This window comes from Cibotium barometz, chromosome 11 (genome assembly GCF_041138505.1).
Source record: "Cibotium barometz isolate CiBa-2024 chromosome 11, ASM4113850v1, whole genome shotgun sequence".
NCBI classification, from domain to species: domain Eukaryota; kingdom Viridiplantae; phylum Streptophyta; class Polypodiopsida; order Cyatheales; family Cibotiaceae; genus Cibotium; species Cibotium barometz.
Window position 1 is genome coordinate 57662135 of NC_141056.1, and position 26042 is coordinate 57688176.

At 42.3% G+C, this 26042-nt stretch overlaps 1 protein-coding gene across 1 annotated transcript; it reads left to right on the top strand.

Annotated features, from left to right (window-relative positions):
- The first annotated feature begins 216 nt into the window (after positions 1-216).
- LOC147634379 (protein JINGUBANG-like) lies at positions 217-2257 on the top strand. Its single transcript, XM_086804580.1, has one exon. It carries the CDS (start codon positions 574-576, stop codon positions 2200-2202), a length of 1629 nt encoding a protein of 542 aa, XP_086660706.1. The 5' UTR covers positions 217-573; the 3' UTR covers positions 2203-2257.
- Positions 2258-26042: the final 23785 nt, after the last annotated feature.

Genomic DNA, 26042 nt, shown 5'->3' on the forward strand with positions numbered 1-26042 from the left:
GGAGATGCTCTTTGTTGGAAGGTGTTTTTAAGATTATTCTAGGTGGTGTTTGTAGACTGAGGGTCGAAATCGAACCCATATGTGGGGCGAGAAAGAGTGCAGCCTCAACTACCCCCCCGTAGCGAGCCCTAATTACACGTCCTTTCCCGAGAGCTTTGGCATTGCATTTTTATAAAATATAGTCTCGTAACTGCGCGATCTCTGTGTCTCTCACACACACAGACGCGCGCGCACGCACGTAGTAGAAGCTTTTTTTGCTTTTGAATGATGCAGCAGTTTCTAGCCCCTCCCACGCTTCACCCTTCTGTCAATAAGTATTCTTTCCGTGTAAGGTAATTAATTCACCAAACCTTTGCACCCCTCCGCTGCACATTGCCCACACTTGCATTATTAACCGCAACCCATGCACACGCCCCCTTTCCGTTTATATTCTGCTCCAAGCCTCCATGTGCTTGTCTTCTCTCACAGCTGCAATTAGGCTTGCGGATACCGTTCATTATCTCTTCCCGTAAGACCAAAGCTCAGAAATTATCTTCACCTCATAATTAGGCATTATACATATTGAGTCTTTCGATGAGAAAATCAGTACTCCTGCCGGTCATTAGTGACGCAGCTGCCTTAGCCTCTGCTTCTCCAACCTGTCTCTATCATCACTCCGATTCCACCGGCCGCACGGTTGAATTAGAGGTGAAAATCTCTGCGACTATACAGTCGCAAACCAGCCTCAGCTCGACCTCCTCAACGGCTGGGCGTGGTGGCTCAAGCCTCATAATCTCACCCTCAGGCTCAGAGCTGAGCCTCCAATCAGCAGAAACAAGCCTCCAATCCCAAATTACCATCATCTCATCCCAATCCAGCCTGCAGTCAGAGCTAAGCTTGCTCTCTCAGAGCAGCTTAGGGGTTCAGCTGCCCTCACGCACACACAGCAGCTTACTATCAGACCACAAACAGCAGCTGCAAGGCAAGCTTGTTTATCATTGCGTTGCCACTATAAAGGGAGAGGATGGCCTTGTTTCTTCACTGGTATCAACCGGTGATTATATTTATGCAGGTTCAAGCTCCAAGAGCTTTACAAATATATGGTTAAAGGAAAACTTACTGGGAGAGGGTTGTGCTAATTACAAGCTTGGATATGGAGATGGAGCTGTCAAAGCCCTTGCTGTTGTGGGAGATACGGTGCTGAGTGCTCACCAAGATCACAAAATCAGAGTATGGAGGAGGTCCCCAATTATTAGCAAGCCACGGTATGCAGAAATATATACTCAAACAGATCAACCACAATTACATGATGGTTACAAGCTCATTGCCACCATGCCCACGGCCAAAGAATACCTCAAAGCCTTCCTCGCACCCAAAAACTATGTACATCTTCGGCGCCACCATAAAAGGCTATGGATCGAGCATGTTGATGCCATCTCTGCACTCGCAGTGTCAAAGAATCAAGAGTTTCTCTACTCTGCATCATGGGATAGAAGTATCAAGGTGTGGAGGCTGTCGGATTTCAAGTGCCTGGAGTCATTTAAGGCCCACGACGATGCTGTCAATGCCCTTGCTGTCTCAGATGAAGGTTTTGTATACACAGGCTCTGCAGATGCTAAGATTAAGGTGTGGGTTAAACCTGATACAGAGAAGAAGCACTCTATATTGACCACTTTGGAGGGCCATAAATCTGCAGTGAATGCTCTTGCATTGAGCTCAGACGGGTGCACGCTCTATTCTGGTGCTTGTGATAGGACAATTATTGTGTGGGAGAGAGAGGAGAGTGCCCTACACAAGGTGATTGCAGAAGCTTTGAGGGGGCATCGCCATGCAATCCTTTGCTTATCTACCATAGCTGATGTGCTTTGCAGTGGTTCTGCTGATAAAACAGTTAGAATTTGGAGAAGACTAGAGGCAGCTCAAGGAAGGAAAGTCCACTCTTGTGTAGCTGTGCTGCAAGGCCACAAGGGGCCTGTCAAGTGTTTGAGCATTTCAATGGCTAACTATGAGGAGGCCAATTTCGAGTTTTTGGTCTACAGCGGAAGCTTGGATCACGATATGAAAATTTGGTGGGTTTCAAAGGCGCCCAAAATCAGGCAAACAAACATTGATAGTGTCAGAATAGAAGATCAAGGCTCAAGAATCATGCCACGCATTATAGGCGCAAGAGTGGAAGCAACACAAACGATAGTACACGACTATATGAAGTCTTTCAATCACTAGTCAGAGTACTTCAGCCAAACTTATATGTACACTTAATTGACTTCAATATATAAACTTATATGTACACTTAATTGACTTCAATATTTTCGTTCTGATTTTGCAATACAGAGGAACCTTAGGAAAGAGCAAGACGTCGGGTTAACATGATTGAGATTATTATTAAGTAGCTGGCCTAAGCTAAGCTCTCTCTTGATAAATGCTAGAAATGCAAAGTAATATCGTGATTTACGCGACTTTGATCCTAAGTTTTCGCAGCTTAACTGCTGTGACGTGTGTGTTTACTCCAACATACGTACAGTGTGAGGTCCCATAAATCTGTTTGGAAATCGCGGTCGATCGCTCCGAGATTGGAAAAGACGTCATAAACTTTATATGCTGCTGCTGCTCATGAAAAGATGTTTTTAGGATGCAGTGTTCCGGGACAGAGCTTTTATATTTGAAGGTTTACGACTTCAGAAATTCCTTCCACCAAAATAAGAAATTAAAAACCTTCAATTCCTTCCACAATTGAAAAACCTGAATTTTAACACGTAGAATTCAAATTCATTCAGAGAAAAACACAACTATAAGTAGATTAACTTCAGTTTAAACTAGAATGCTTTCGTGTTCTTATCCGCCTATAAAAAAAACATTCAAATCAAGAACAAAATAAACATCAAATCAAGAACAAAATTAAAATGTAGGCAAAGCTTCATCAAATAGCTAAGTCTAAAGAGGGCATGCTCGAGGAGTTTCTTTCTCGCAATGTTGTCTCTTGGAGTACACTAATTGCAAGATACGTACAACATCGCCAAGTGTAGTGCATTAGAAAATTTTTGGACCCAAAAACGGCCTCCTAAGGATTCCTAATTTTAAGGGATTAGAGCTTAAAAAGCTGGGCTTAAGGGAGACAAAGGCTATGATGACCCCTAACGCTTTTACAATGTCAAGAAGGACTTAAAACATCATCATATAAAATAAAAGAGATCCTCGCAGAGAATGTGGAGAAGGATGCAAAGAACGCAAAAAGACATTGGCTAGTATAGAATCTCTTACGTTTAAGAGTTGCCATGGCGGAAACGTGAAAATTGAAGTGAATAAGCAGGTCTCTGGTATGTCATACGAGGTTGCTCAAAAGGTCTCCATGACTAGCAAAGGCAAGGAGATTTTTGGAGAAGCTAGCAAACATAGAGAATTCAAAGAAGACTTGGGGACTCTGGAGAGACCTGTGTGCAATCACCACAAATGTAGATTGTCCAATGCCAGCTCTTGTAAATATGCGCAAACAGCTTTGGATAAATTTTAATAACATGGTTCACATTATGAATCAAAGTAGCATAACTTCCCAAGAATGAGCATCATTCCAACAACATATCGTAGAATTCACCAAAAGTGTGCTACGTGCTTGGGGAGAGAGTAAAGTAACACACCTCGTAACACACTATATGGTAAGTTGTACAATAAAAAAATAAAATGGTGTTTTAACCTGAACTTTTTCTAATTAAATTCTATTGTCATGTGTACAGCACATAGTTTATGCGCATGGTGCGTATTTCATGAACAAGTATGGATCGCTTGACATGTGGAGAAGGGATGGATAAATCACATTATAAAGCAAGAGGGGTTTATTTAAAAAATACAAGACATGGAGGTGGAGCTTCCACAGGAGGAACACGTACAAACTATCTACAAGAGATATTCAATTAGTTTTATCGCACAACCTTTGGAAGGGTATTGGTTAGGGAGGGGGCCCAACAATCAGAGCTTGTGCAAGAGGCACGCAAGGCTACAAAAAGTCATGATCGGCTTGAATGATTGCAGACCAATGCTCACCATAGGCATGGTGCTTTGGCGTGCATGAATGAGGAGATAAGAGAGGCGTTGGGTTGTGCACGCACCAGCACAAATCTAGATGTAATAAGGCTAAGAAAATAAGGTAAGTCAGGTTTTTTTTAAACCCTAAAATAAAACTATTCATAGTTTCTTTTCACTTCATTTTCATTTTACTTTTTTAGAGAGCTTGAGCTTAAGATCTACGTAGGCACCCACGTAAGGACACCAGCACATCACCATGTTAGCACAATAGGCATAGTCGTACATGGATATGGCACGCACCAAGAACACCGCACGTGTTACCATGCCTTCACAAAACACAGGTGCAAAAGGCACCCAACGACCACATACTGGCAACACCACGGAAGAGAGTGACCCCTTGGATTCTAGGACATGCCCAATGGAATCACCAGAGTCCAACCCTCCTCCCACCCACAGCAACACCAATGCACACACATGCAGGCCCTTCTAGTGGGAGCAAGCGCGTGAAGAAGACCCCACGATGCAGCCACCCAAGAGATCAAGACAGAGAGGTCGATGATGAGCAGTTCGACTGGGTTAGTGAAAACATTCCTACATTGTGCAGCACCACATGTGGCAAGACCCTACTACCAGGACACGATCCCCTACCTATCCGGGAAAACTTGATACATAGGTACCACAACAGCAGAGGAGGAGGATTTAGACTATGAGAGAGACCATGAGGAGGTTCCTTCAAGTATGCGTAACCGTAGAAAGGTCAAGCTCTTCAAGCCAAGGAAGTCCCAACCTTGCCAACGCACCAACACAACACAGAGAGCTCCAAGGAGAAGGATGCACCAAGGGCATAGGGCTCTACAAGAAATCAAGTTTTATCAGAGAAACATTGAGTTGCTGAGATAAGAAGAGCCCCTTTCTCTCGCACAGTGAAGGAGATTCTCCAACGATATAGAACAGAGTTCCATGTGCAGGGGATTGCCCTTGAAGCATTGCAGAAGCCTCCCCGAGGCTTACCTTATTGGGCTTTTTGAAGACACCAACCTCCTTGCAATACATGCAAAGAGGATTACCATTTCTGCCAAGGACATGCAACTAGCTCGACGTATTCGAGGCGAGCGAGACACGATCTAGAGATCTTAAATGTTAACCTTCTTTTTGAAGCAACTCTTTTGTTTTAAACCCCCCTTTGTAACAAGCCTATCTAGCTTTCATTTGTAACCTTTTGATAGTTAAAATTTTAAGTTTATCTTACAATGTCTCGGTGTCATCATGTTTGTTTAACATGGAGTGTCTATCATGTGCCAGTGTTTCACCCAAGACATCAGAACTTCTCCTGGAGGACTGAGCAAGCTGTGCCAAACAGTGCGAATTTGGCCTTTGCAACGGCGATGTAGGCTAAAAATTCGCACTGTTCTAGCACTTCTCCCCTAGTCAGGATCATTTTCTAATGCATTTATAATGAATTTGAGTGAGAAACAATAGTTTACAAGATAAAAACACCTTTAATCACGTGTAAAAATACATTGTTTGTCATCCAATGCATCAGAATTGCTCTTGGAGGATTGGGGAAGCTATGCCAGAATAGTGCGAATTTAGGCTTTGCAACGGCGGTGCAGGCTCAAAATTCGCATTGTTATGGCACTTCTCCCCTAGCCACTTAGGATCATTTCTGATGCATTTATAAAGAAGGTGAGTACACTAATTGTGAGAAATAGTAGTTTACAAGATAAAAACACCTTTAATCATATGTAAAAATACATTGTTTGTCATCCAATGCATCAGAATTGCTCTTGGAGGACTGGGGAAGCTATGCCAGAACAATGTGAATTTAGGCTCTGCAGCGGCGGTGCAGGCTCAAAATTTGCACTGTTCTGGCACTGCTCCCCTAACCACTCACGATTTCTGATGCATTTATAATGAAGTTGAGTACATTGATTATAAAAATTATTAATTTACAAGATAAAAACACCTTTAATCATGTGTAAAAATATATTATTTATCATCCAATACATCAGAATTGCTCTTGAAGGGATAGGGAAGCTGTGCCAAAACAGTGCGAATTTGGACTCTACAGCAGCAGTGCAGGCTCAAAATTCGCACTATTCTGGCATTGCTTCCCCAGGCTCCTAGGGTCATTTCTGATGCATTTACAAAAAAATTGATGGTACAAACTAGGAAGAACAATGATATACTTGATGAAAATGAGTTTGTAAACTATATTGTATTCATACTAAGAAGTGATACATCATCTTTAGAAAAGCTTTCTTACAATATTGAGCTTCCTTCTCTTGTTATTGGGCAGAGTGTGCTTACGAAGTGATTGGGCTATTTCTTGAGGATCCTTTATGCCTATGCTTTTGGCTATACCTATATGAGCAAGAAGCTTATCCCTAAATCTAGAACCAAAAATATTGAAGGCAAGGGATTTTTTAATCAGAACTATACATTTGGTGCTCTGCGCCATAGAGGCTACACAGAGCACCTTAGAGAGGGCTTTCAAAAAGAAGAGAGTGAAGGCAGATTGAGGGGTGTAGTCTCTGTGGATAATGGTGATGCCATCCACAGGAAGCCGACCAAGATAGTGCACCAACGTAGCATCATGTCCATGGACCTTGGCATGGTCTTTGCTGCCGTCGCCTCTCCCAAAGCAAATGCGTCAATTTCAACCACCTTCTACAATCAAAGGAAAAATCAAAGTATTTTCCTATACATAATTACAAATGTTTCTAAGTTGTAAAAGATCGATTATTACCTCTTGCTCAATGTCTTCTTTTGCCAAAGTGCTGGTGGGGGGCGGAGAGGTCAATCGAGGACTTAGCCTCATCCTTTTTAGGTGCTTTGGTCTCCTCCATCACTCCAGTAGCAAGGGCATCCTTTTCAGCCTCTAGATTGTCTTGTAAGGTTGTGAATTCCTCCTCTGGAACTAGGGCTTGCTCCGTGATCTCAACCATAGTTTCCTTGACCAAATAAATTATCTCTGCGATAGATTCTCCAAGGGGTAATAGAACACTATCTAGGTGAGGACCGAGGTTGGACGTATCAAGGTCCACCTCACATTGCATGCATATAATGCCCAAGCATTCATCCATTCTCAAGCTAGCTGCCTTTTCAAGGTCATGAAGAAATAAGTATTCTTCACCTCTTCCACCACAATGGTGCTCAAGAGATTGATCTCAAGCTCTGGCAGCACCTTGCTCTCCTCGTGTGGGGAAGATGGCCCCGTATCTTCTACTACAGTGGGTTGTTCAGCTGTAAATTGTGCACCCTCTGAAAAGTGCTTTGATGCAAGCTGCTCTTCCACACTAGCACTCGTACTACCTAGTGTCTTCATTTCCTTTGTGATTCCTCAAATACCCTGCCAACTACAATGCAGGCATCTCTACCTCCTCATCCAAATCCTCATCGCTCGCTGATGAGGAATGCAAAAGTGGCGAGATGTCGATGAAGCATTCAAGGCGCTGAATGTAGGAGCGGGCATATTTGTGAAAGTACATAAGTAGCTCAACAGGCACCCATCAATCATTGGGGCAACGGGAAAAGGAGATGGAGTGGGGAGCCAAGTATTGCTCCATGTATGCAATTTGCGTCTCATAATGTTGGGACGCAAGGGCGAGTGACTTTTCAAAGTCGACTTCAGGAGAAAACATGACAAAGAGCTCGCTCTTACCCGCCCACGGGGTGGTGGAGAGGAACTCACAAAAGTTGTCAAAGTGGGTAGCCATGTGAATGCAAAGATATAGTGTGAGCTTGTGCTTGGTTTCTATCACGTGAAAATGAGAAAGAAGGCACCTTTGGTTAAAATTTAAAGTTTGGCCTTTTCACACTAGACCACCAGACAAAAAAATCACAGTTTGTAAAAATATTAAGATTTCAATTAAATAAAGATTGGTTAAAAAAGAGCCTGCTACAAAATTACAAGCATGTCGTCATCTAATCTGAAATTGTTATAATGTCTTCATTTTTTACCTCTCTTGTGACATTTACTTCATGTTGATCTCCATCTCCTTGTTGACTTGAAAGCTCCTCATTGCCTTTACCTTGATCCTAAAACTCTTGCCCCTCACGTGCATCAGAACAAAGGCTATTTTCCCATATACCCAGTTTATCTTCAAGCTCTTTCACATGCCTACTATGTGTTGGTAGGGCTATGCACCTCGCTGCCATGATTCTGAGACCATGGTTGTCCCCTCCTTATGCTTCCCAATCTGTAAAAATATAGAAAGTGGCACAATAACCAGAGAGTGTGAGGGTTAATTCTAGACATGTAGTGAAATCAGATATACCTTTCTTCTCATCAACTTGAAACTTGACTCTTCCACATTGTCAAAGCCCATGATGCTAAAGTGTTGACGTAGGTCTGCTAGGCTCCAATTCTTGCTTGCTGCCACTTGCTCAATCCATCCATTTTTCATCATCACAGCTACCTCAATAGGCACAATTTCTTCTTCTGAGGCTTGAAGTGGGATCCATGTCCCATGCTTTTGCATCCATCTTTAGTAGTGTAGACGCATGTACAAAATAGAGCGTGCCTTCAAGAACCTGAAAGACAATGTAGAATCTACTACATTGCACTTGTACACATCACGTTGATGTGACCCCTCATTAACCTCCCAACCCTCTCCTAGTAATCCTTGAATGAGGTCAGACTGTACCTCCTTACAAATATACATTGTTTTTGTTTGGTGCATTGGCATGGAATTGAACATGTGCACAAAAACATGTAAAGGACAAAACCAATTGATCCCTACTACTGACCTAGATGCCTTTGAAAACTTGAGTGATGTCTTGATATCACTTACCATCTTAAACTTTAAGCATAAGATGGTCCAAGCATCAGGTTTAAGCCATTCGGGATTGTTAAGAGGGGGGTTGGGGATCTCTTCTAGCTTGCCAAATAAACTTGGTTTTTTATCTACAAAATATGAGTGAGAAAAGAAAAAGATATTAGTCTGTACAAGATCACTTGAACTTTGAGATACAAACATTGCCTCTCCAATGGATGCATGCATAGCATAGAAAACTCCAATGAGGCTTTGGAGTGGTTGTTCCTCAACATAATTAGAGGGGGAAATATTTGCAGATAGAGACATAAGCAAATGGAGAATCATAAGAAAATTTAAAACAAAAAATCCAATATTAGCATGTTGTTAAAGCTGTGTTTATATTACACTGACAATTTGAAGGAAACCTTGCTCGTTGGCCTTGAATGTACAGGTCTCCAAGGGTATACACATGTTACACTATGGCAGCCAGTCCTTCCTTCTTAGTATGCTTGAAGCCTTATAGCCACCCCTTCCAATGATGTAGCATATTCCCCAGTTGGATGCACTCGATGTGGTCCCTTAGAGCTTGGTTACATGTAAACCCAAGCCCCAACCCTAAATCTTGTTGGAGTCCAAACTCCATTCTCATCTCTTGTGTTATGTAACACAAGCTCTTTCACCTTCTCCCTAGGTCTTCTCACATTACTAGAAGAGGCCATGGTGGTAAGAAAAGAGAAGAAGGGAAAAGAAATGCTTATTTTACAACAGAGGAGTGGAGAGGAGAGAAAGTTCAGGGTTTTCAGTGCAGCAATGGAAAGCTTAAAAGAGGGTTACAGTTTGAGAATAGGCTTCCTGAACCTAGAGTAGACTAAAAGAGGATAGAGTTTCTGCAACAATGGAGAGGGAGGTAGCTTGAGAAGGAGGGAGAGCGTGAGAGGGATGGAATTTCTGCAGCAATGGAGAGCTTAGAAAAGGAAGAGGGAGAGGGAGCTTGAGACTGAGGTTGAGACTGAGGGAGCTTGAGAATTAGGGAGAGCTTGAGAGGTATGGAGTTTCTGCAGCAATGGAGAGCTTAGAAGAGAAAGAAAGAGGTTCAAAATGAGCTTTCCAAACCTAGAGTATGTTGGGGGGAATTTTGAGAGGGAAAACACACTTTTGGGAGAAAATTAAAATTTTTTAATTTTTAGGGTTTTTAATCTCCGCGATTCTAGGTGGGGGACCTCTAAGTTTGGGCCCAAGAGGTAGGGGGACAAGAGTAGTAATTAGGCCCCATTAGCAAACCAAAGCCTAGGCCCCCTAGGGTCAAAGAAATAAAAAATGTGCACCCAGCCCTCTTCCTATTGGTTCATTCCTAATCAAAAGTTAATCCAAGAGGCCCTCTTTGGGTCCAAAAAATTCCTAATGGCTTTGGTGAGAGGTGACCACGCTTGGCATATATATCAACCACAATCCTACCAAGCACCATATCATTTCTAAACAACCCTTCTCTAGCAATCTTATCTTGAATTTCTTTCTCTTTGTCAGCTTCCCTTATGGTACCACAAGCTTTCTTAATGCAATTCACGTTCATGTCGACGTTTTTTGGTGATACGTGAGAACATCATGTACACTTGTCCTGGAAGGAATGCTTTTTTTATCACAAGGAGGACTTCTGTTGGGAGCATTTCTCCCTGTGTCTTATGTCATGTTATGGCCTATGCTAATGTTAATGGGAAATTCAATGTGGACTTGTGGTACCATATACCATCCATGACACTTTTGGCATGCTTTGTACGATGTAGTGGTATTGTGCTTTGTGTTGCATCAATTTTGATGCATATTACTACAACTATTCTGTTTAGGATATTCAAGTATTTCCTCTACGTTGTATGATGTCCCGTTTGCTACTCCAATTGTTAAGTCAATGTTCATAGTTATCAAACACTTGGCACCTACTGTAACTTTATGTATTTCATTGAAGTTCATATCGCCAATCCAATGCTATAGGCAAGGTTCATCGAGGTCATTGGTTTTCAAGTTGACAGTGCCTATATCTTTTTTCGAGTACAAATTTGTGAGCATTATGTTGTTGTATCGACAAACACCTTTCTTGTGAGTGCAAATAATAGTGGTTTGGTTGTTGTCGATGCACTATTCTATACCATCCTCTTGCACTATGCACTCATCAGAAAGAGTTCTTTGAATCTCCAATTCTATTGGTTGCTTGTGTCGTGTTTCTTGTAGGAATTCAAGCAAGGATATATCCTTGGCATCACACAAAGAGAATGTCATGTTGTGCACTGTTACATGTGCAGTGTGGGCCAACTAGCTAATCTAACAGGACTCCTACTGCAGCCATACATGATGTAATGCCATAGGAGACGTTTATTGGCAAGAAACCTAATTTGTCTCACTTTAAAGTTCTTAGATGTATTTCATGTGTGCATGTGCTAGATGTGTTGTGTACTAAGCTGGATCCAAAGGTAGGAAAATGTGTGTTTATTGGGTATTCCCTTGAGCAAAAGGAATATAGATGCTATAATCTTGCTACACGTGAATTGAGGGTAAGCGGGATGTTGTATTTGATGAGATGAGTAGCTGGTATGCTGCTAAAAAAGATGTTGTTGGGGCTAATGTAAGTGGAAATGTGGTTGCAAAAAATGCAAGTTAGCAATCACAATCATTGAGTGGACTAGGAGAGTCCTCATCCCCAACAGTTTTGTTGATAGATCATGGAGTGGCAGACTGTGTCATAATACCAGTCCTGGAAATGTAGTTGGTACATCACATAAAGGCAAACAGAAAGTGGTCGAGTCCCTTGGTATGCTTGATATTTTTGCAGGGCATTCTCTTGTTGATGGAGAGTCTAGTGGCTCGGAGATGAGCCTTGATTAAGGAGCTTGGGATTCCAACAATGAGGACACCTTGTGTGAAGAAGGCTATGGAAGCCATAAATGCAAAGTTACAAAGATTTGGAAGAGTAAAAAACCCTTTGATGTTGACTTATGATGGTTATGTGGCACATCACTATGCTTATATGGCAAAAGTTGTGCATGTTGTAGAACCCACGTGTTTTGATGAGGCTATTGAAAATGTGTGTTGGGAGAAAGCTATGGATGAGGAGATAGATGCATTGTATGGAAATGAGACTTGGGATTTGGTGCCATTGCTTGAAGGCAAGAAAGCTATTGGTTGTAAGTGGGTGTATAAGGTGAAACATAATAGTGATGGTAGCATAAGCAGGTACAAGGCTAGATTGGTAGACAAAGGATATGCGTAGACAGATGGGATTGATTATGAGGAGACATTTTGCCCCGGTTGCAAAGATGGCAACTGTGAGAGCTGTGATTACAGTGGTTGTAGATAAAGGCTGGTTTTTACATTAGATGGATGTAAAAAATGCGTTCTTGCATGGTGACTTGCAAGAAGAAGTGTATATGGATCACCACCAGGTTTTGAGCACACATGTCACCCGGAGTATGTATGTAAGCTTCGTAAGACTTTGTATGGGGGCTGAAGCAAGCTCCATGAGCATGGCATGACTAGATTGTTGAGTATCTTCTCACTATTGGTTTTCATATGGCAGATGCAGATCACTCTTTCACATGCTACCATCTTCATGAAAGCCTTGGGAGCTGAGAAGCTTCGCAAATTTCAAGATATGCTTGGAGTTCATGAGCTGGAGTTGAGCTTGAGGGGGAGTGTTGAGATGTCAAGCTCAACATGAGCCGATACTCATGAGGTGTCTATATGACCATTCGACATTTACATCACTGGCGGGTTTGGTAGCTCGCACCGACATATCTTCACTAGAGATTCTACAGCTGGACTACACCGACTAGTCCACACCTACCCACTCCTCTTAGCTTGTTCACAGTATGGACCGCTTGTATATACACTATTATGTGTGCTAGTCACTTTATCTTCTTTGTAGACCTCTTTTGTCGTGTGAAGAAGAAGAAGAATTTTTAGCTTCTCACCTTGTGTGTTCTCTTCTAAGGTTTGTGGTGTGAGTGTGTGTGTGCTTGCAAGAGCTCAAGCTCTCTTCTCCCATGCATCTTTTTAGATGGTGGCCTTATTAACCGTAGAGGCTCGTGATTATGACACAGTACCAAGTACCTTGGAAATGCATTCCATCAAGAGCACGTGTATGGTGGCCCCCACAATTTACACACTATTTTTTACATACTTTTGTGGAGCATGTATGGATGGTGATTGGTCAGATTTTTCCTCAAGAGGATGGCCAAATGCATGGATATAGATAGTGCTTTCTCTTGAGAATCCTTCACATCCAATGTTGCTTGATAAGCACATTGGATTGGTCCTATATTCATGGCCCCAAAGTGCATCCTTGACCAAGATATGGTGGATGATCATGGGGTTTCTTTTGATGCCCATAGCATGATTTGAAAAGATGCAAGGGGAAAGAGAGCTTGAGCTCTTGCAAGCACACACACACACTCACAAAACCCTAATAGAGAACACATAAGGTGAGAGGCTGAAAATCTTCTTCTTCTCTACTCAACACTCAACACTCCATATACAAGAATAAGAGTACACATAATATGAAAGGTACTCAACCAATACATACACGGGTTCTCTATAGTGTGAACCCGACTAAATGAGCTGGCGCTATAACTATGCCAGTCTCTAGAATGGCTGTCACATAGCCTGTCATCTCACTGGCCGTATATCACCACCCAAGATCTCACCAACCATGCCAGTGGTGTAAGTGTGGGGCCTATCCTCCAAGCGGGTCATCAGTGTCCACCGCCTCACTAGATGAGCTCGATATCTCAACACTCCCCCTCGAGCTCAACTCCATCTCATGTACACCAAGCGAAGCCCTGAATCTGCGGAGCTTCTCTGTACCCAATGCTTTTCAGCTACCTGATCCTCTGTGCTGACATAAACAAGGTCAAGATCTCCTGCCAAGACCTTCTCTCTGACGAAGTGGTAGTGGACCTCTATGTGCTTCGTACGAGCATGAAAGACTGGGTTCCTGGCCAACTGTATACTGCTAATGTTGTCATAGAAAATGACAACTTGTCTATCCACTGATAGACCCAAATCTGCAAGTAGCTTTCTGAACCAAGCTACCTCACATGCTGCCATAGCAGCTCCTCTGTACTCAGCCTCTATACTGGATAGAGCAACCGTAGGCTGCTTCTTGCTGCTCCAAGTCACAGCAGCACTCCCCAAAGAAAACATGAATCCACTGGTAGATCTTCTATCTGAGATACTACCAGCCCAATCAGCATCTGTGTACCCATGTATACATATCTCTGTCCCAGTCTCATAGAATAGCCCACAATGCAAAGTAGACCTCACATACCTCAGTATGCGTCTCACTGCATCTAAATGCGGTTTCCGTGGAACCTGCATAAACTGAATCACCAACACAACAGCATAGCTCAAATCTGGTCTGGTGATCGTCATGTAGATCAAACTTCCTACTATGCGCCTATACATAGTAGGATCCTCCAAGATCTCTCCTGAATCTGCACTCAACTTGCCATTCTGATCCAATGGCACAGAAATAGGCTTTCAGTCTGTCATACCATACTTGGACAACATGTCCAAGCCATACTGTCTCTGCAGTAATCCAATACCATGTGGTGACCTAATCACCTCAATGCCCAAGAAATATCTGAGCTCCCCCATATCCTTCATCTCAAACTTCTGTCTTAGCAAGATCTTTACATCGAAGATCTCTGCATCATGGTCCCCTGTAATGATCAAGTCATCTACATAGATGACAACAAGCACAACTCCTCTATCACCATGTCTCACATACAGTGAGAAATCTGCATTGGCTACATGAAAGCCAATAGTGACAAGATATTCAGAAATCTTGTCAGACCATGCTCTTGGTGCTTGCTTTAAGCCATACAAGGCTTTCTTCAACCTGCAAACATGTTTGGGGTGACCCACATCCTCATAACCAGGTGACTGCAACATATACACCTCTTCTTGCAAATCTCCATGCAAGAATGCATTCTTTACATCCATCTGATGTAAAGACCATTGCTTTGACGCAGCCACTGCTATCACAACTCTCACCGTTGCCATCTTGGCAACTGGGCTGAAAGTTTCCTCATAATCAATCCCATATGTCTGCGCATATCCTTTGGCTACCAATCTAGCCTTGTACCTGTTTATGCTTCCATCACTGTTATGTTTAACTTTGTACACCCACTTGCATCCAATGTCTTTCTTGCCTTCAGGCAATTGCACTAAATCCCAAGTCTCATTTCCATATAGTGCATCCATCTCCTCATCCATAGCTTTCTCCCAACACACATTTCCAACAGCCTCATCAATGCATGTGGGCTCTACGACCTGCACAACCTTTGCCATATATGCATAGTGATGTGCCACATAACCATCATATGTAAATCTCTGCACAGGGTTCTTCACTCTCCCTGATCTTCGCAGTTTTTCATTCATGGCTTCCATAGCCTTCTTTACACTAGGTGTTCTCATAGCTGGGATCCCAAGCTCCTCATCAAGGCTCATATCTGAGCCACTAGACTCTCCATCAACATGAGAATGCCCTGCAGAAATGTCAGGCATACCAAGGGGCTCAACCACTTTCTCTTTTCCTTTACATGATGTACTAATCACATTTGCAGGACTGGTATTATGACGCAGCCTGCCACTCCATGGTCTATCAACAGACCCACTAGATGAGGACTCTCCTGGTCCACTCAAAGACTGTGATTGCTGACCTGCATTCTGTGCAACCACACTTCCACTCACATCAGCCCCAACAGCTTCTTTTTCAGCAACATACCAGGTGCTCATCTCATTAAAAACAACATCCTTGCTTACCCTCTACTCAGGTGTAGCAGGGTTATAACACCTGTATCCCTTTTGCTCAAGGGAATATCCAATAAACACACATTTTTCAGCTTTCGGATCCAGCTTAGTTCTCAGCTCATCTGGCACATGCACATATGCAATGCATCCAAAAACTTTCAGATGAGATAAATCTGGGTTTTTGCCACTAAACATCTCCTCTAGAGTTACATCATGTATGGCTGCAGTTGGAGTCCGGTTCATGATGTATACTGCTGTAGAAACAGCCTCAGCCCAATAGCAATGCGGCATATTCTTCTCTTCCATCAATGCTCGTGCAATCTCAGCAATGTGCCTGTTTTTCCGTTCAGTAACTCCATTTTGTTGCAGAGTGTATCTGCATGTAAATTGTCTCCGAATACCATTCTTCTTCAAAAATTTAGAGAACTCATTGGAGAAGTACTCTCCCCCTCCATCTGACCTTAGGCACTTTACATATTTCCCTGTTTGCTTTTCAACCAAAACTCTGAAATTCTGAAAGTGAGTGAACACCTCACTCTTCTCCTTCATGAAATATACCCACACTTTCCTTGTGTGGTCATCAATGAAAGTCACATAATACCTGCAGCCTCCCATAGATATGGTCTTTGTAGGACCCCATACATCTGAATGCACAATATCTAGCGCATTTCTGCTCACATATCTGTTACGTGGAAACACATGCTTTGTTTGCTTCGCAATTTGGCATGCTTCACATATTTTCTGCATACCTTCCACTTTAAATTTTGGCAACCCTGTCACAATTTCTTTTGTTTGCATAGACTTTAATCTCTGCACATTCACATGACCAATCCTTTTATGCCATATGTCTATGTCTGCAACAATTCCTGAACCATTTGCAAACATCGCAGTACTCATTTCAGGCATGTCTACATTCAATGTAAACATTCTGCCCACTCTGTTGCCTTTTGCAACCAACCTGCACTTGTCTTTGAAATCTTCAACATAACACCCATCAGGGTTAAGCTGGACCTACAAACCCTGCTCAATCATCTGGCCAACTGAAACCAGATTCTTTGTTATGTTCGGAACATGAAGTACATCTGCAAGGTACTTCACTTTGCCATCCTGCATAGACAATGGCACATCTCCAACGTGGGCAATTGGATGAGCAGTGTCATCCCCTGTTTCCACAAAACCTGGTCTTTCCGGGTTTTTCATCTCCTTGAACCACTCCCCATGACTCGTCATGTGGTTCAAAGCGCCTGAATCCACATACCATACATTATCTTTTTGTGCTGCATCAACATTTTCAGACATGGCATTCACGACATGTTGCATAACAAATAACCTTTCATTATCCTCATTATTTCTGCTTGAGGATGCATAGTTGTTTTGCTGCACTTTCCCATTTTGCATGTCAGCCTGCTTCTTATAACATTCTGCCTGCACATGTCCAGGCTTACCACAATAATAGCATTCACGTGCATCATTATATTGCCTTTGCCAATTTCCACGGCCTCTTTGACTCCCCCTGCCTCTGAATTTGCCTCTTCCACGTGTGTGTTGTTGTTGTTGATTCTGGGACTGTTGTTGTTGCTGCTGCTGCTGCTGGCCATAATTTTGATTACCTGTTCGGCCACCTCCTTGACCGCGTCCACGGCCTCCTCTACCTCGTCCTCTTCCTGAACTCGTGTAGAAGGCCTGTTGCTCTGAATTGTTTTTGGTTTGTGAAGACTGTTGGTCTTCACCCAAGCTCTTCTCTTCTATAATCAACATAGACACCAAATCTGTAAAGTTGGGAATGTTTTCTCGAGTCTGAATAGATGTCTTGAACGCCTTGTATTGTGGGACCCGAGACCACGTAGATAGACTTCCACCTTGTCATCATTAATGGATTGCCTAGGTTCAAATATGATGGACATATGCATGTTTGTGAAGCCTGTCAGTTTGGGAAGCAGGCAAGGTTGAGGTTTCCTAGAGAAGGAAATATGAGTAACAGGCCACTTGAGATAGTACACAGTGATGTATGGGGTCCTGCACAAAACCCATCTATCAAAGGCAGTTTATACTATGTTACATTCATAGATGATTTTAGCAGGATGACATGGATATACTTTCTCAAAGAGAAGAGTAAAGTGTTGAAAAGGTCATGGATTTCAAAGCTTTTGCAGAAAAGCAATATGGCTGTTGGATTAAATGTCTAAGGACAGATGGAGGTGGTGAATACACCTCAAAGGCTTTTGAGCATTTCTTGAGGAAGCATGGAATAAGAAGACAATTGACTTGTAGGTATACACCTCAGCAGAATGGTGTGGCTGAGAGAAAGAATAGAGTTATATGTGAAGTGGCAAGGCCAATGCTCAATGAAAAGAGCATGCCAGATTACTATTGGGCAGAAGCATGTGCTACTGCAGTGTATATATTGAACAAAACACCTACAGCAGCCATTCATGGAAGCACGCCAGAGATGCGGCTCACAGGTTACAGGCCAGACATTGGACATCTTAAAGTTTTTGGATGCATAGCTTATGTACATGTGCCTGATGAAAGAAGAAGGAAGTTGGATCCTAAAGCAGAGAAATGTGTATTTGTTGGATATGCACAGGATCGAAAGGCATACAAATGTTATAATCCACAAACTAGACAAGTGGTCATCTCACGTGATGTGGTGTTTGATGAGCTTGCTAGTTGGTACAAAGCAAAAGATGAGGGTGTTATTGAGTCACTTGAGGCTGATGTTCATGTGAACTTGCCACCACAAGCAAGTTCTAGTTCTACTACTATGTCTGGGCCAGCACAGCAGAAGCTGAGAGTAGCAGTGTACGTCCATGGTCAGGACGTTTGAGGCATGAGAGTGTGAGCACTGGGAGTAGTGCTATGGATAAAGGCAAAAAGAAAGTCGAAGGAATTGGAATCACAGGTTATGAGTCATCTAGTTCTGAGAGTTTGGATGAGGAGCTTGGCATACCTGTTTTACGCACACCTGGTGCTAGACAGGATAGATATGTGCCACCACATGCTAGAGTTACAGGTGTTCAGAGTGACCCGCAGGCATTGCGGAGATCCCAGAGAGTCAGATATCCTGTTGACAGATTGACATATAGATATTTTGCTATGCACTATGCATATATGACATCTATGGTGAAGCATGTGGAACCTACATGCTATACAGAGGCTATTGGAGAGCATGCATGGGAAAAAGCAATGGATGTGGAGATGGACGCATTGGTCCATAATGATACATGGGACTTGGTTGCACTACCAAAGGACAAGAATGTTATTGGATGTAAATGGGTTTACAAAGTGAAGTGCAAATCTGATGGTTCTATTGAGAGACATAAAGCAAGATTGGTAGCAAAGGGTTATGCACAGACCCAAGGATTGGATTATGATGAGACGTTTAGTCTAGTGGCTAAGATGGGCACAGTGAGAGCAGTCATTGCTATGGCTGCAGCTAATGGCTGGGAAATGCATCAAATGGATGTCAAGAATGCATTTCTGAATGGAGATCTACAAGAGGAAGTGTACATGGCACAGCCAGAAGGGTATGTACACCCTAGATATCCCACTCACGTATGCAGGTTGAAAAAGGCATTGTATGGTCTGAAGCAAGCACCACGTGCTTGGAGTGATAAGATGAGTAGATATCTTATCTCACTTGGTTTTCAGATTTCTACAGCAGATTCTTCACTCTATGTGAAGAAGACAGAGCATGGGATTGTTTTACTCGTCATCTATGTGGATGACTTGATTATCACAGGTGATCATGGAGCAGATGTGATGCATGTCAAGAAAGCTTTGAGTGGGCAATTTGACATGAAAGATCTTGGTGAGTTGAGATACTTTCTTGGAATAGAAGTGGTCAAAGATCATGCAGGTACTTGGTTAGTACAGCGCCAATATGCATTGGATATGTTGGCAAAGTATGGCATGACAGGGTGTAAGCCTATGAGTACACCATTGGAGCAAAATGTGAAGTTGCGGGCTGATTATGGCGAGGAATTGGATGATCCTTCTATGTACAGGAAGATGGTTGGTAGTCTCATATACATGACTATCACACGCCCAGATTTGAGTTATGCTGTAAGGCTAGTCAGCCAGTTTATGCAGAGCCCCAGGAAACCACATTTGGATGCAGTGAGACGCATCATGAGATATGTGAAGACCACAGCACATTATGGTTTATTTTATGAGAGTGGTAAAAGCTTGGACATACATGGCTACACAGATGCTGATTGGGTAGGTAGCGCATATGACAGGAGGTCTACCAGTGGATATGCTTTTACACTTGGAAGTGCTGTGGTGGTGAGTTGGAGTAGCAAGAAGCAACCTACAGTTGCTTTATCCAGTACAGAGGCTGAGTACAGGGGTGTAGTCATTGCTACTTGTGAGGCAATATGGTTAAAGAGTCTCTTGATAGACTTATGTGAGCCTATTGAAGGCAAAGTTGTCATTCATTGTGACAACATGAGCAGTATACAGCTGGCAAAGAATCCAGTGTTTCATGCGAGGACCAAACACATAGAGGTCCATTATCACTTTGTTAGAGAAAAGGTGCTGGATGGTACAGTTGATCTTCAGTATGTGAAGACTGATGAGCAGGTGGCTGATATCTTTACAAAGCCACTTAGCAGGGAGAAGTTTGAGTACTTCCGGACTATGTTGGGAGTACATGGGATGAGCTTGAGGGGGAGTGTTGAGAGTCTTGATATCCCAAGCTCATCTACATCTTCATCGGCAATATACATTAGGGTTTGCTCCTGTGTGTGTGTCTCCTCCTCCTCTACCGTTCTTTCAACACTTTTTTCAACACAGAAGCTTTTATTCACACAACCTTACAAACACGACACCTTCACATCAACACACAAAATGTATACTCACAAGGCTTTCCCCTATCATCTTGGCTAATCCCTCTCTCACTTTTCCTTAGAACTTCATCACCTCAGCCCTCGAGCTGTCCTGAGACATCAGCCCCGCAGCTAATCAACAAAACACACACCCCTGCCCTGAGACACCAGGAGAGGCAGTGACCCAACGAAACAACCCACACATGAGTCTTGCATCTCTCCGTCACCACCAGTGACCACCAGTGACAAAGCCTTAGCAAAGCAACCACTCTTCAAAAAGACTCTCTGCATACAAGAGGCGGCAACCACCACAACGTACACCACCAACTCCTTCTCTACCTGCGTGCTACCAGCCCCGCCAGCTCGCTTCTCTTCTCTTTGTTGCTTTCCACCCAGAATTGGCCTGCAAAACAAAAGAACCCACCTCTTCTCTCTGTCGCCACCAGCCACCGTAGTAGCCCCAGCGACGACAAGGCAACACTTACCCCAAAACTCAGCTCCGGTCTCCCTTGCCCTTAGCAAAGCTATTGTCCGAATCGTGAGCAACTAGAACCTCAAAGTTGACTTCACCGGCCATGATGATGTCTGGAAAAGCCTGGAGGATGGCCACGACACCCTTCCTACTCCGCCACACACTCTCTGCATTGCACCTCAACTGAAGGCAACCATCTGGTGCTACCAGCAACAGGTCCTTGATGCCGCCTCACACTTGGATCCACACTCCACTGAGAGCAGCGCCCTCCCATAGCAGCCCGTCCACTGCTATTACCTAATGGCTGCACGCCTCCCACTGGTGGTTCCTCAACATCAGCACGATCCCTTTTCTGTGGCGACCTCCTCTCCAGCTGCGATGGCCACGATAGCCTTCCTGCTCAGCCGCCCAACGTTCTCGATCCGCTACATAACTTACCAAACATGGCTATTTCCCATGCGCTGCCATCCTCCTTCACATGTTTACTAAAAATGGCCAACATCTACACACAATTGGCGCCAAATAATAACATCCAAAATCAACCACGATGACTCTTCCCCATCATCACATTTGGGGTTCCATATATTTTCAAGTGGAGGCATCACCGAGAACTCGTAAAAAAACATAAAACCACCCACTCTGTACATCTGCCAGGGCATTCAAGGCCAAGTCTTTTTGTATGCCATGCATCCCATATGTACACAAGTCCAGAACACCTTTCGAAATTTTGCCTAACACACAGCAAGCCTCCCAGAGAAACGATGGTGCATCTCGAGAGATAGATCATAAAAAAACCTCAATAATGGGCTGTGGATATAAAGGTAGGTGATTCAATTTCACATTAGAAGACTTGCATAACTCTCAAATATGCAGGATCAACTTCTCAGCCCTATGCTGGGTAATCCTCTCCATGATCCGGTATTGCCTCAAATCTGGCACTCTTTGCCTCTACCCCCTGGCTTGTTCAAAAAGCAAAGCATATAGAAAATTGATTATTCTCTCTAATTTATAACTTTAGAACTAAATTATAAATCTTTTAATTACAAAGAGACAGACCTACCAATTAGATATCAATATCTCTTCGTATGAGCTCTATAGTGGTGGCTACCTTAGTCATCTGTAATGTTGCTCTAAGATGGTCAATCTCTACTCTCACCTCGTGCAGCTCCTATGTAAGTCTCCCGCTCATAGATGTGGGACCACACACGATAAAATCAACCACCATTAATTCAAAAAATATAAAAAAGTAAATATAAAGATGTAAGTAGAAAAATAGACAACTATGAAAACCTATAGAAGCAATGAATATGTATTAATACTTTGACACATGTTGGCATCGATGTCGGCATCGAGATCATGAAAAAGGCACACCACATGCTAGATGATCTCAATGGAACTATGCACATTCAACTCCACCTGAGTGCCTAGTGCAATGTATAAATGGTGGGTCTACACCTGCATGTAGGGCTAGTGGAGGCTGCCTCCACTAGTCCTAGAGATGGCAAGCACCACCGCCAATGGTTGGTGTAGTCAACATGCTCCCTTAAGACAAACGTTGTGTATAATTTCTTCACAAAGTAGATAGGGATCTAGTGGTTGTTTGGCATCCTCCCATATATGGCAATATATCGATATATGTTCTGCCATACAAGGATACGAACACCACAAAATGGTAAGGGGATTCCCTGCCCCCCCAGGCTGCATGGACTGGGGGCTTGTTTAAAAAACATGGTATCACATATTTATGTAATTGAGGGGGAGTATTGATAGCATAATTTGGGTAATATGAGTTGTATAAAGTTGGAAGAATAAGCATATGGGTAGGTGCTATCTTGAAAAGGTGATAACTCATGGATGAGGATGCCACATGTTAACTAGAGGCTATCTATATTAGAAGCCTCTCATTGTATGGTTGTTAACATATTGCAATACATTTAATTGGGTGTGATCATTAGTCTCTTAATCATGGATTATTTTGATTATTTTGAGTCTCCTTAATCTAATCTCTCTCAATATATGCAATACCCTACGAAGCCTATCCCTAGCATGTTAGATTCTCACAACCTGGTATCAGAGCCATGCTAGGTTCTTAGGATTTGGTAGAAATTTTAGAGTAGATTTTCACATTGGTTCATTTTATTAGAGTTTTTATGGATTTTGTTGTTTGATTTTGAAAAATTGGCACACATTATCTTAGGGAGACATTAATTGTGAGATTGCCTTGTTTAGTGGTTCAATTAAAGGATTCACTAGAAGGCATACAGGGGTCTAGTGATAGGGGGTTCGTGACAAAACTTATGGGGCGTCAATAAAAGACACCCATATAATGACACTTTTAACCATTATTTGAAAAAAGATTCGGGTGTCATTTAGTGACATTTTTTGTGTCGCTAAAAGTGTAGCTATAAATTTGTTACTAAATGATACTATTAATGATAAGAATGTTATGTAGTCATAGCTATAATTTTGTCACTAAATGATACTATTATTATTTTAGTGATAATAATCTTATGTAATCATAGGTTTATACTGTAGCCCTAGTGCCTTAATGTAGTTTAAATTTCATTTCCCAGCACCTCCATATCCCTTCAACTCCATTGAATAAACCCTCACCTCATCTCTTCATCTCTTTGCATATCCCTCCTTAGCAAACCCTTAGCTCATCTCCCTCAACCCTCATTTGCCTCTTCTCTATTGAATAAACCCTCACCTCATCTCTTCATCTCTTTGCATATCCCTCCTTGGCAAACCCTTAGCTCATCTCCCTCAACCCTCATCTGCCTCTTCTCATATCCCTCCTTGACAAATTCCTCATCTCCATCCTCTAATCAAAAGGTAATGCTATTTCTTTCTCTCTTCTCTCCCACAAGCATGCAACACATGAAGGTTTATGCTCTTTAATGTAATGATTATTCATGTGATTAGGGTTAATCTGATCCTTACCTCCATTTGTTAACAGTGATTTCCCGCTTGTTATTTCCCTTGCTTCTCCTTTGCTTGCTTATCTTGCTCTTGCTTCTTCTCTTTTAACTGCTTTTGCTTCTCCTTCTCTTTACTAATAAGTAGGGCATATATAAGTTTATGTTTTATTTGAACTTTTTTATTTTTACATGATATTTTCACATAAGGTGATAAACCTTCTCCCCTATATAATGTGAGCAACCCTCTATCTCAATTTTTTGCAACAATAAGCTTCATGTTTATGGCTTATGGTTCATGTGTTTATAGGTATTCTTTTTTTTTTTCCCCCAACACCTTGCCCTTCTTATTTAGGTGAACTCTAATCCCTAAACCTTTTCTATTAATTGTACAACCTCAAGTGCTATTATGGGAGTTTTGTTTTTCATGTTACTGTTATGCATAAAGAGGCATCTATGCACAGAGGGCTTTAAGCATAAAGAGGCCTCTATGCATAGAGATATTATGTATAAGAGGCCTATATGCATGCATGCTAGAGTAAACACATAGATCTAATATGCATGCATCCATATGTATGCATAATAGAGCATGCATGTATGCACTATGCATGCATAATAGAGCATGCAAAACTCTAATATACATGCATAGAGCTATGTTATATGCATACATAAAGCATACATAATCATGAATAGAGAATATATATGTTCTATGTATGCACATTAGAGCTATGCATGCTCTATATGTGCTCTAATATGCATGTATAGATAATGCATAAGAGACTTCTATGCCTATGCATTCCCTCTCCTCTATGATTGTAGGTATTCTTTGTTTTGTTCCAACACCCTAACCTTCCTATTAAGGTAAGATCTAAACCTTAAACAATTTCTATTAATGTTAAAACCTTGAGGTGTATGCATATTGGAGTTGTTTATGCTCTATGTATGCCCTATATGCATGCATATTAGGTGAATAAATAGAGAATTCCCTATATGCATGAATATTGGAGTTGTTTATGCTCTATGTATGCCCTATATGCATGCATATTAGGTGAATAAATAGAGAATTCTCTATATGCATGAATATTGGAACTATGTATGCTCTATATGCGTGCATATTAGGTGAATAAATAGAGAATTCTCTATATGCATGAATATTGGAACTATGTATGCTCTATATGCGTGCATATTAGGAGCATACATAGAGCATGCTCTATACATGCATATTAGAAGATTTACATAGAGCATACTCGAAGTGTTCATATTAGGTGCATGTATAGAGCATGCTCTATACATGCATATTAGGAGCATACATGGAGCATACTCTATACATTCTCATAATATGCGTGCATATTAGGAGCATACATAGAGCATGCTCTATACATCCATATTAGAAGATTTACATAGACCATACTTGGAGTGTATGCATATTAGATCTATGTATGCTCTATATGCATGCATATTATGAGCTACATAGAGCATGCTCTATGCATGCATATTAGGAGACTTACAAAGAGCATGCTTTATGTATGCATTTTAGGATCTTTACATTAATGTTTATTTTTCTCCAAAAAAGAGATCCCAGCTTTTAGATACCAAGAAAAATTAACCATGCTACCTAAGTACAAACTCAACTCTCTCAAGGAAGCAATTAGAAAAAAAGGTGTAGTTGGACACCAAATCTGTAGGAAGGCCTCGTGATGCTTCCATGCATGCATTCAAAGCCACCGTATATCTTCCTTGAGTGTCCATAGAGGGTGTGAAGATATTAAAGCCATATGCTTTGCATGGTCCTCCTGGTGGGGTGGTGGTGCCCTTGATGGCCTTCCCTACAGAAAGCTCACCAAATGTGTCACATAACAATACTGCTACAAATCTCCCATCTTTGGTAGGATCTTGGAGTCAAGGGAAACGGAACTACAACTGATAAGATCTACCATGATGATGTGAGCTTCTAGGAGTGTGCAATTGGAAGGGGTCTCTGCTCTAACAAGTCTGCCCATGAGGCGTGATAGGAGGGCTGAACTACCTTGAGTGCTATGTGTACTACCAAAGGTATGTCATAATGGTGCACACACTCCCAGCCATTGCAGGGGAGGGGGATCCATAATTGGAGTAAGCTACTCTGGAGGGATGGAAGAGTTAATGTCGAGGTGAAGTATGTCCCTTCCTTATATCCCAACAAGAATCCTCACCTTGGCCTCCAGGGGGTACGGGTTAAGGTCTAGATAGAGGTATCAATGATGCCAAGGCCCCTCCACAAGGCAAC